This window comes from Alligator sinensis, unplaced genomic scaffold, assembly GCF_000455745.1.
Source record: "Alligator sinensis unplaced genomic scaffold, ASM45574v1 scaffold831_1, whole genome shotgun sequence".
Lineage (NCBI taxonomy): Eukaryota > Metazoa > Chordata > Crocodylia > Alligatoridae > Alligator > Alligator sinensis.
In genome coordinates, this window is record NW_005843176.1 from 66,497 (window position 1) to 78,353 (window position 11,857).

Sequence of the window (11,857 nt, forward strand, 5' to 3'; positions counted from 1 at the left end):
TAAGCCCCCCTAAAAAAGCTAAACCAATCACAGGTCACAGTCCATGACTGCCCCCTGCTGTACCTTAGCAGTGGGGGGTCAGGAGGGAAAAACTGATCAGAGGTGCTCTCTGGCGTCTTTAACTTGTAATAGCACAGTAACGAATTTCGAGTGCTAAACCCATTGTCTGCAAAATAGTCATGGGAGTCATCGCGGTACGTTGCAAGAGTGAAAACCCCAAAGAATATATTTAGCTAGACCAAGTCAACAACGTGTCCAGGCACCCTCAGGAACCCCATCCCTGCACTGAGGAGGTCCCAGTCTGGGGGCAGGACCCTGCACACACTCACACCTCTAGAGAGCTCTTATTCACAGCAGTCACCATCATGCATCCCATGGGTTGGCGTGTCCCAGACTCCTTCCTCCCTTTGCTCTGCACCTCCCAGCCATTCCCAGGTGCCATGGCTCCTCCCTGCTCCGAGTGGGGAGAGGCTTAGATCCTTGAGTCTTAGGTTGTGTCATTGGATGAAATGGCTGAAAGCCATCAGGGCAGGCACCAAACCACGAGGGAGCCTTTCCGTAAAGCCACAGCGCTGATAAAGACACTGGCCCTTCCCCATCAGAGCAGGTCTCAGCCAGCTGGAGCAGCCCCTCAGCGCGCTGCTGGGGTCTGCAATGGGAAAAGAGACAGCCCAGCACATGGATCAAACCAGGCGGTCTCCTGAACTGCTGCAATTAAGCAAACACTCTTGCCTTTGTCCCTGCTTGTCCCTGCACAAAGCTGAGCTGGCTTGACTGAGTTAATGATACTGTGGAAATCATCTTTCTTTCACGTCCGGACAGGAGTTTGGCAGAACTTGCTCTGGGACTGGCAGATGCAGCCATGTCCCTGGGGTGAGTGAGGAGCTCCCTGCCCTGTGAGGGCTGTTATGTGGGGTCAGGATGGCACACGTCTCCGTCTGATCTCAGTCCTATTTCCAGTCATCTCTATTTGGTGGAAAGGGTCACAGAAATTCTTTAACACATCACACAGTCCCCGGCATGCACCTTTTTCACTCTTCAGTTCAGAGATCAGAGTCACTGGGGAAGGAAGGACAAGAGGTACCATTAGCATAGTTGGACTGTGATGAATATAAGGCGATGGGCTGTCAGAGGGGACACGCACGCAGGTCTATATTAGTCTCTGCACATCACATCCCTGCTGCCTGGGACTGACCAGCTCCAGTGGATGATTCAAAATGTCTCACTATTTCCGATCCCCTCTAAGACCTGCTCCAGCCCACCTGGCACAGAGACGTGTGGCAGAGGACCATCCTGCCCCCACTAGTGGGGAAGTAGATGGAGACAGTGAGGAAGAGGAGAACAACAGAGCTGAAGGCAGCAGCACCAACAGTGACAGCAGCAGTGAGTCCTCCAGCGGGAGCGACAGCAACATGGACAATGGGTGAATTGAGCCTGTGACTGCCACAGGGCGGGGATGAAGGGAATAGTTTGGCTGGTCTGAGAGACCGGGACTTTGGTTTCTGTGTGTGTAGTGTGTGGGAGCGGTTACTGTAATGGGTTCGGGTGGCCAGAGGGCCTTTGTGCAGGAGCGTGAGTGCAAATATATTAATGGGTTTTGGTTTTCCTTGTTTAGTGATATTAGGAGTGTAGCTATAGATAACCTCATATATATAGATATATCTATTTTTTAAAACCAGCAACAACAAAACGTTAGGATTAAATCAATTGCTGAGTATGGGCTCAGGAAGTGTCAGGTTTGACCTAGAAACCACTACACATAGCCCAAGCAAAAGTCTCTGTTCTGTAACTAATGCCCAACTGCAATGATAAGGAGAAGACAGTCTTAGATAAAGGAGGCTTGAAAACAAAAACAGAATTAGTGGACTAGGGCAAAGAACTGATTTAAATATTAAGATTCACACCCCTAGGTGGGGAGAAAGTATGCTAATGAAACATACATGTATGGAAATGAGATACATAGCTAAAACACAGGTATAGAGACATGCTCAGTAAAGAACTCCTTGCGTCACTCCCTTATATCCAATTAGCAAACAAGAATGCTTATGAAGGTCCAATACTCCTGTATAAAAGATGCTTAGAATTAAGGATCTGTGTGCTTGTTACGTGAAATTATTCCGCTTGCACCTTGTATTGCTAGCAATAAATCTTTATACTTTCACCCCTGGTATCTTTATTGGCTTTTGCATACCGGGCACGATCCCAGACTTGAGCTGGGGCTCAACAGAAGGAATGATCTCCCAGGTCAGGTTGGCCAGGACTGTGGGATGGTCCGTTCTATTGACTGGGATCATCACACATTTTTAACCCCAAAAATCCTTGCCTCTACAGTACCTAAGATGTTGTTGGGTCCCTTGTCTCTCCTGTTCTGGGGCAGACTGCAAGTTTTACTCCCTGGTGGGATTTTCCCCCTAATGGAAACTGTCCCCGGGGTCAGGGGTCTGTGTGGCAGTGCAGGGGAGGAGGGGCCAGGGCTGGATGTTCTTGTGGCCTTTTGCCAACATGTCCACTGGGTGTCTGCTTGGGCTCACAAGGGACTGGAGTCTGGGCCCCATGCCCGAAGCTGTCCCAGCTGCCCCAGGCTCCTGGCATGGAGATGAGGAAGGTGAAGTAGGTCAGCTGAGTGAGGCATTGACCTGGGCTCTACCCGAAAACTACTCCTTGCCGTGTGGGTATTCCCTGCCCCTAGTTGCAGGGATGATGCGGAGTAGCTGACATTGGGCCCAGATTAGAGGATTCATGTCCATGAATTGATGGGGGAGGAGGGACCCTTGTCCAGCACATGGTCACACCAGCCGGGGCTTAGTGAATGAGGTGGGGCTGGGCCCGTGGTGCTGCACTTGGAGCTGGTCCCCCTGGGGTGCCTGCCTGGGATACATGTCCAGCAGGACACGGAGGCATCGGCATGTCTCACCATCACTGCTGAGCACAGCTGGAGACAGAGCATTTGAGCCCAAGCATGAGCTGTGTCTGAGAGTGGCCCTGCAGGACCCAAGTGCGATTTCTGTGTCCCTACAACTGTAGACACCAGGTCACATCACAGCCGTCGGCACCTCTAGGATCCCACTCCCACCCTCAGGAGATCCCTGCCGGCCAAATGCCACCCTTGGAGACCAGGGAGCAAACCAGTAGGGAGCACCCACAGTGCACAAGACACATCAGCACCCCAACGTGCAGTCCAGACCGTTCCTGTGGGGAGATCTCAGGCTGAGCACCCCAGCTTTCAGGAAGGAATTGCTGACTCTCCCCAGCACCACTTGGCCATGATTGCTCCTACCAGACTCAGAAGACAGGATTTGGCCATAAGCACCTCCCCAGATCCTTTCCCAGCGGGATTACTCACTGCAGTGTTTGGTTTGGGTCTTCACTGAGCTCCAGAAGCCTGAATCCTTTGTCCATTTTTCTGGCTCGGATGTGGGGTCTCATCTGCTCAGGAACTTCTCCCACAGGTTCAGTCCATGCCCCAGTGCTTAGAGCCTCTTAGAGCCATGGCCGGGAGCCCTGTCTATCCTGCCCTGTCCCATCTCAGAGGAGCTGTCCTCTACCCACATTCTCCCCATCCTGTTACATTACCTTACAATTAAGAAACAGATCCAGATAAGGAACAGGACATAGCCAAGCCCCAGGACCGCCACCACCACAGCCAGAGCCACCACCGTGACAGAGACCCGTGGGAAAAATTGATCTGCAAGAGAAAGTGTCATTCACTTGGCTGTCCTGAGTGAGTAAATGCACAAGGTTTGGCGGCAACCGTGGCTTTCCCTGGGACCCTCCTGATAGATTTTAGGCTGATGGGGATCATCCATGCTTCATGCTTAGCATACTGGAAGTCCAAGCTCCAGCCCTGCTAATGTGGCCACTGTCCTGCCCACTGCCCTAAGGCAACAGAGTGGTAAATCCAGAAATAAACCAGACCCAGCAGCACAACCCCTGGGTGCAGAAACCTCTGTCAGCCTGTGGGAAGAGATAGCAACCTCCCCTTCCTCAGGACATTATGGGATCCTCCTGGGAAGTGGCTGCCTCCTCCAGCAGGTCACCAAAGTCAAACACTGACCCTGCAGTCACAGGCTGACAGCTGAGCTCTGTGTCAGTGCAAGGATGTCCTGAATCTCAGGGTGACCCGCTCATGCCAGGAGATGCAGGCTGCACCCAGGGTGCAGTCAGGTACTGAAGTGCTTGAGTGCCAGTCATGGAGCCCACAACCCCCCCGGCCCCTCCCAGGGATGCAGGTATAGAGCGAATGCTGGCCTGGGAGCCGAGCCTGTCCTTGTCTGTTCCAGGGTGGCGGGAAATTCCACTGTGGCAAGGCACCCAAAATCATTGGGTTATGACACTTGCATGAGTTACTGTAACGTTAATGCACACCCGGGGAACTCCACCCCTGATGTCCTTTTGTACCTAAGAGACCCTGTATGCACTGTGCAGCTCCACAAGGAAAAGCCAGAGCACAAGCTGCAACATGGGAGGATTGAGGTGGCTTTGGACAGTCCAGTCTGTGCATGAACACTGCATGCCCCATGAAGCTGGGGGGGCATGGCGAGCTCCCACCGGCGGCAGAGGTGCTGTCAGTGGTGGGAGCATGGCGGCAGCAAGCGGGGAGCTCCTGCAGGTAGCCACAGCAGTGTTGGTGGTGGGGGCAAAGAGGGGGTGATGACTGCCAACCACTGGTCGGCAACCACCCGCAGACCCTGCCGTCAGTGTCAGCAGTGGCCAGCGGGGATCAGGGACCACCTGGTGTTGCCAGCAGCGGGGAGGGGCGGGGGGTGGCAAGTGGCAACCGCCCGCAGGCACCATTAGCAGTGTTGGCAGCCCTTTTTGCAGGGGGTGCACCGCCGAGGTCAGAGGGTGCACATGTACCTGCATTCACCCCCTACACATTGCCAATGAGTCTGTTTACAGTCCCTTACAGCAACTGCAGTGACCAGTGACCCTGGACACTCAGCCTGAGGTCTCAGAGTGGTGACGTGCTGAGCACCTGCCTTTGAATATCAGGATCTATCAGGTGTCTCAGGTGGGCACCCAAAGTGGAGGCATCCCAAGTCCTCAGTCATTTCTGCAAACCTTGGGCAGCAGTTACTGCTTGACCCCAGCCTGTGCTCACCCAGGCCCAGCTCTTGACTCAGCCACAAGGAGCTTGGCCTGAGTCCTGATGTCGGTGTTACTGCAAACTGCTGTGTTACCGGAAGCCCTGCTGCGAGCAGACCAGACGAGGTCTTGTCCTGCCCAGGGAAAGGCCTCACTAGATGTCAGATGTGTGAGCCCAGCAGTGACACCCCCTCCCCACTCCCACATCGTGGTCACAGTGTGGAAGGCACTGACCTGCGATATCGATTTTTGCTGCTTTTTCCCGGTTGAGGACCAGATTCCTGACAGAACAGGTCACGTTTCGGTTAGACTCTTCCATGATAACAGTAGAAATCTCTGTGTGAAACAGCCCACCAGCATCCATGGATATTTTCTCAGAGGTTGGAGGTAGTAGCTGCCCACGGTGATCTCTCCACTCAGCCTTGGGCTCTGGGTGCCATCCAGCCGATCGACATCCAACCCGTATCCCTCCATCCTGGTACCCATCAGCAGAGATGTGCAGGGCAGAGCCCATAGCTGGAGAAGAACAGAGAGAATCAGAATTATCTCCAGTGGATTTTTTGGAGCCACCTCTGGGAGTTGGACTTTAAATTCCTGTGAATTTCTCATTGGAACTTGGCTTCCAGGTCCCTGAGGGCTTGAAAAATCCCTTTCTCAAGAACTCAGGCCTTCAGGAAAAAGAATGAGAGCTAACCTGGCGCCTGGAGAAAAAAAAAGGAGCCCTGCCTCTCTGTCTGACTGTACACAGTCTCTACACATAGTCTGTGACACTCATGTCTATGTGAGCAACACTGCACCATGACACATGCTCTAGGGCAGGGGTCAGCAGTGATTTTGGCTGGAGTGCCACAACCACCCCAACCTCCATCCACACCCTGACTTGGCGTGCCAGAGCTGGGGGAGCCGCAAGGGGCCGGATCCTCATTGCTGGTGGTGGCTGTGTGCTTGCCTCCGGGTGGACTGTGGGAGAGGGGCCAGTGTTTCACTGCCCCAGCCCCTTCCTCACTGTGTGCTGTCATCCACGCGTGCCCCTGCTGCCACCATGGAGCTGGCACTGGGCCTCCAGAGCCCAGCACACCTGTTTGAAGCCTCCCCTGGGGGGGGAGAAGCCAGGGTTGTGCTGCCCCAGGCCACTCCCCAGCTATGCACCCATGGGTTCACGCACAGCTGCTGCAGCCATGGACTGATGTGGGGGCTGTGGAGCCCCATGCAGCTGTTTGCAGCCTCCCGGGTGCATCCGGCCAGGCCTCTGGGCAGTTGCTGGCAGAAGCTGCCCAGCATCATGGTCGACTGTGGCGTGCCAAGGAAAATGGCCTTGCATGTCATGCTCTGGCATGCGTGATGCAGGTTGCTGATCACTGCTTTAAGGCAAAGGTCTGGTGTGGTCTGGACAGGGTGGGAGCATTGGGGATATATAACCAGCTTGTAGCACCCTAACTCCTGCACCCACCTTCTCAGTCCCAGCAGGGTAACCTCAGCCCTTCACCTCCTCCCAGAGGACAGGAACCAGATCCATGCTCAACCTGGCACACCAGACCCTTCCATAGCTGCTCCGGTGTGACTCTGCCCCTCTGTACACTGCTCCATACAAGCACACCTCAGCGCCCTGGGTGGCAGCAGTGTATGGGACATGGCAATTTGCTGTGCTGCATGGCACTGTGGTTGTGGCCAGTCCAGTACCACAGCTGCTGCTATCTTTGAGCTGCCCCCACCATGGTCAGCACCCAGGGCTGGTGCCCCAATCACACCTCCTTGTGGCAGGGCAGGGTTGAGCGTTGAGGTAGCACCCTTGGGTGACTGCCAGAGTCTTGTCTCCTCCTTTTCCTTCCCTGTCCCTCACATGGCATGCCTTTCATATTGTTTGAAAAGGAAAAGATTGGGAGGATGCCCAAGTCCTGGGGTGGAAACCCTTGTCTGGTCTATCTCGCTCTCTCGGTGTCCCCTGACACCAGGTGCTGTCAGAGGTGTGTTTGTGGGCTCCGACCTGCCCTACAGCCATGCCCGTGCCTTGTAGGTGTTTTGTTACCTGTTTTCATTTAAGGCCTTCTCCCACCTCCAAGCCCTTGTCAGGGCTTTAGCCTTGGCCCCTTTCCTCTGGCTGGAGCCCTTTCTGCCTAGGTCCACCACATCGGACTGCAGCTTCTGGGCTCCAGCCTTTCTCCCTCTCTCCCTTCGGGTCAGGCACATCAGGCCCCTGTGTCCCGTGTCCCTGCCCCACGGCAGAACTTCCTGACGTGCCTCTCTGTGGCACTCTGTGACCTCCTTCCCCCCACTATAATCCCCACGCGCTCACCTGCAGCAAATCACAACATAAAAGCAGGCTAGTGCCTTAACTACACCCTCCCGACACCGGGTAAGCAAATCATCATGAGAACGGGAAAAAAAGGAAGCTGGCGCTTTAACACAGGTGCCCTGCGTGGGCAGCCCTGCAAACAGAGGATGAGCCGGCACTTTCAGTGAACAAAATCTTCCCCGCTCGGGGTTAATACGCCCTGTCAAAGCAGTCCCCAACCCAGGGGTCCTCACCGCCTGCCCCAGAGGGTCTGGCTCCTGTCTGGGGCCCCAGGTGGGTGCTCTCCCTCTGGAGGGCTCGGCTCACAGAGCTCCAGTCGCTCTCCCAGGGGCTGCTCCGCTCACTCAGCTCCAATCTCCCACCCCTGCTTCCATCTCCAAGGTCTCCCTCATGTAACCCCGCATGCGGCCATAGCCAAGTCAGGTGAGTCACCGCTGGCTCTCACAAGTGTTTGCTCTTTGGGCTAAAGAGCCATTCAATCCTCCCTGCTGCTGCTGCTTGAGTTTGCCTCCTTCATCCCATATGCTGCTTCCTTGTTTCTTTTCTTCTTTTCAGTAACAGGAGCCTCGAGCTCCCTCTTACACCCCTCCTCACTATCCTGTGGCATCCGAGTGTAATTCCAATGCTCTGGTCTGACAACAAAGAAGAGGAGGGGAGACCTCCCACACTTTAATTCAATAACTGAGTGGTCAGCTGTGACAGCCATAACCAAAGAAATTAATAAGAAATAAATATGTGTTTTGAGATCACCCACACTTTAATCCAATAACTGAGTGGTCGGCGCACTCATACGGGAAGTGAAAGCTGCAGTTGTAGGCGCCATTCACCCAGAGAGACTCTGAGCTCGCCTTCCTAGCGATGCAGTACGGTGCTCTAGCCATCAGGCTACAGGCTGGACATCATCCAGTCACTTCTCCAGGGCTCCTTCTGGAACTGCCTGTTACACAGCTGTGAAATTAGCTAACCTAATACTTCTTTCATGCTCAGAAATTAATTTTGATGATGATAAAAACTGGATTCAACTGCCTGGCCCACCCAGCACATTCCAGGAAACCACATCTCAAAAAAGCATAGTCAGAGAGTTCTAAAAAGGTTGGATTTAGGTGGAGTAATGTTAATTTCAATCCTGAATATGCTGCGTTGCAATTTGCTTATTGTATAAACCCAAGCCTGGGTAGTAACCTTTTATAATGATTTTAACACCTTTTAATCTCATAGGGTAATAGCTATAAAACAAGATTGTGAATGGCCCTAAGCCCAGCAGTTTAGCATCAGACTAGGTATAAAAAGCATGTGTGTCAGGTGACCAACAGGAAGGAGGGAACAGGATGGAAACTGCTGTTTTAAGCGTGGACTCTGGACTCCCGGTGTGAGGAGGATCGGATCCTGATCAAGGGATCTTCTCCAGTAATCCTTCAGACAGTGTCGATTGGGGATGCCTGACTTTGGTGGAATCACCTGGTGTGCACCTGGCATTGAGGGCTTAGTGAAAGCTGCAGTTCTAAGCACTATTCATCCAGAGAGACTCTGAGCTCACCTTTCTATGTGTGCAGTACGGTGCTCTAGCCATCAGGCTACAGGCTGGGCATCATCCAGTCACTTCTCCAGGGCTCCTTCTGGAGCTGCCTGTTACAGGTACTAGTCTCAACCTTTTTAGATTCAAGGACCCTCTCCTTAGACTCAAGTTTTTACCAACTTTTTGACAAGAAGAAAATAATCTAGCAGTTCTGTTACAAAGATCTCAGAAAGGCCACAACTGGTCAGAAAGATGCTGACGCTACCGATTCCCTTTTGAAATCTCTGGGTTTCTCCTGTGAATCATGTGTATGTGTTTGTACATGTAACAGTGCTGATATCCCATGGCACTAACAGTGCTACTATTGCAGATGGGAAACAGGAACTGAAGGAATTGACTGAGGTAATTTTGGAGCCATTGGCTATCATTTTTGAGACCTCGCGGAGGTCAGGTGAACACTGGATGACTGGAAATGGGCAAATATAGTGCATATCTGTAAGAAGGGAAAGGAGGAAGGTCCAGGGAACTACAGACCATCAGCCTGACCTCTATACCTGGAAAGGTCATGGAAGAGGTCCTCTAGGAATCTGCTGTGAAACATCTAGAGGAGAACAAGGTGATCAGGAACAGTGAGCAGGGGATCAGCAAGAGCAAGTCATGCCTTATCAATCTGCTTTCTGTCTATGACAGAGTGACAGGCTCTGTGGATGAGGGGAGATCAGTGGACATGGTATACCTTACTTTAGCAACTCTCCCACCACATTCTTAATAAGAAGTTAAGGACAAACAGACTACATGAAAGTAGTGTTAGGTAAATATGTAACTGATGGGATCATTGTTCTTAGTGAGAAGTTCTTAGTGGCTCCAAGCCTAGTTGGGAAGTAGTGTGGGGTTCCCCAAGGGCATGTCCTGGGTCTGGTATCAGTCAACATCTTCATTACTGCTCCAGATAATGGGATCGAGTGCACAGTGAACAAATTTGCAATGATATCAAGTTGGGTGGAACTGTGGACACTCTGGATGGCAGGGCTAGGATCCAGAATGACCGGCATAGACTGAAGAAATGGTCCACTATCCATGAAATGAGATGCAACAAGGACAAGTACAAAGCCCTGCACTTGGGATGGAATAACTGCATGTACAAATACAGACTGGGAGTGAATGGCGTGGATCCAGTAGTGCAAAGAAGGACCAGGGGGATATGGTGGTCCATAAACTTAATATGAGCCAATTGCGTGCTCTTCTTGCAAAAAAAAGCCAACAGCATTCTGGGTTACGTGAACAGGAGTGTCGCTTGCAAATCAAGGAAAATGGTTCTTCCACTCTATTCTGCACTGGTGTGGCCTCACCTAGAGTACTGTGTCCAGCTTTGGATCCCCTACTTCAAGAAGGATGTGGGGGAGACAGTTTGGAAAGAGCCCAGTGCAATGCAACAACAATGATTATGTGCCTCAGAGGCAAGACTTGTGCGGAAAGGCTGAAAGAACTAGGGTTAGTTAGCTTGGAGAAGAGAAGACTGAGGGTGGATTTGATAACAGCTTTCAACTATCTGCAGGGTGATTATAGTCTAGAGAGGATGGTTATAGGGAGGACATCTGTGGCTCTAGGGTACAGGGCTAGGACAAATGGCCTCAAGCTGCAACAGGGGAATATTAGGTTGGAGACGAGAAGGGGTGCACTGATAGAGATTTTGGGGGCTGATACTGATAGCTGATTTTTAAGGAGGCATATAAGCTGATACCAATCCGATTTCTGAGACAGCTGTGTGGAGCTGGTAGATCCATTGTGGTGGAAGGGGAGGGAAGAGGGAAGGGTATAGGGAGAAGATCAATGCTCCCTGTGGTGAGGCAGGAGGGGGCAGTGGGGCTGGGGCAGATGCTGTCCAGCCGGGGCAGGGCAGGCATGGGACGGAGCTGTGATTCATCTGGGGGTGTGGGGCGGCTCCTGACACTGCATGCAACCTGAAAGGGCATGGCAGGGCCAAGTTCCCCCCAGATTGGTGAGGGGGCAGGCTGCAGTTGTGGTCTGGAGCCAGGGGGCTGTGCCAGGCTCTTCTCGGTGGGGGCTGTGCTTGGGGGGTGTGGCAGCTGCGCTGGGAGAGGGCTAGGGGAGGGCTGCAGTCAACCCATATGTCACCTTAGACCGCCGCATAGCCCACGCCCAGCACCGCCGTGGCATACCCCAAGCCCAACCCCCACCTCCACCCACGTGCTGGGAAAAGCCAGTGCAGTGCTGGTGCACCCGGCAGCAGCACTTGGAACAGGCTATGAGGGGGCTGTGGTGAAATTTGGGGTGTCCGTATCCCCCCCATGGCCCCCTCCCAGCACTGCTGCCATGCGCCCTGAGCCCAGCCCCACCAAGAAGAGCCTGGCACAGTCTGACCCCGCAGCTGCAGCCTGCCCCCCTGCCTGCACAGATCCGGTGGCACACACCCTGCTTTGTGCCCTCCCGGGGGCCACACACACATGGGAGCTTCTCCACCCTCCCATATCCCCAGATGAGCCACAGCTCCATCCTGCATCCGCCCTGCCCTGGCTGGCAGTGTCTGCCCCAGCCCCACTGCCCCACTCCTCCCTCACCATGGGGCTGTTGATCTGCCCCCTCCCCCCACCCTTCCCTCCTCCCTACATTTCCACCACAGTGGACGTACCAGATGCACACAGCTCTCCAAGCTGCCAGGCGTGTCCTCACTACCTGCATGCCATGCTGCAGTTGCGCACATGCAAGGGTATTTATCAGTTAATTATTGACTGCATGGGGCCAATTTTCTTTGTATCATTTCTTTGTTAATTATTGACTGCATGGCTACCATCCGAGGGTGCTGAAGGCACTGGCCGACGTCACTGCACAGCCACTGGTGGGAATATTTGAACGCTCATGGCGCACGGGCCAAGTCCCGGAGGACTGGAAAAGGGCCAATGTGGTCCCCATTTTCAAGAAGGGGAGGAAGGAGGACCCGGGCA

At 53.3% G+C, this 11,857-nt stretch overlaps 1 protein-coding gene across 1 annotated transcript in view; it reads right to left on the minus strand.

The window, feature by feature from the left end:
- Positions 1-896: 896 nt before the first annotated feature.
- LOC102378422 (butyrophilin subfamily 1 member A1-like) overlaps positions 897-11,857 on the minus strand; it is an 18,224-nt gene continuing 7,263 nt past the window's right edge. The window contains exons 5-7 of the mRNA XM_025194255.1: positions 5,320-5,601; positions 3,574-3,685; positions 897-1,059 (exon numbers count right to left, since the gene is read on the minus strand). Of these exons, the coding sequence (XP_025050040.1) occupies positions 1,044-1,059; positions 3,574-3,685; positions 5,320-5,601 (410 nt within the window). The 3' untranslated portion in view covers positions 897-1,043. The remainder of the gene's footprint in view (positions 1,060-3,573; positions 3,686-5,319; positions 5,602-11,857) is intronic.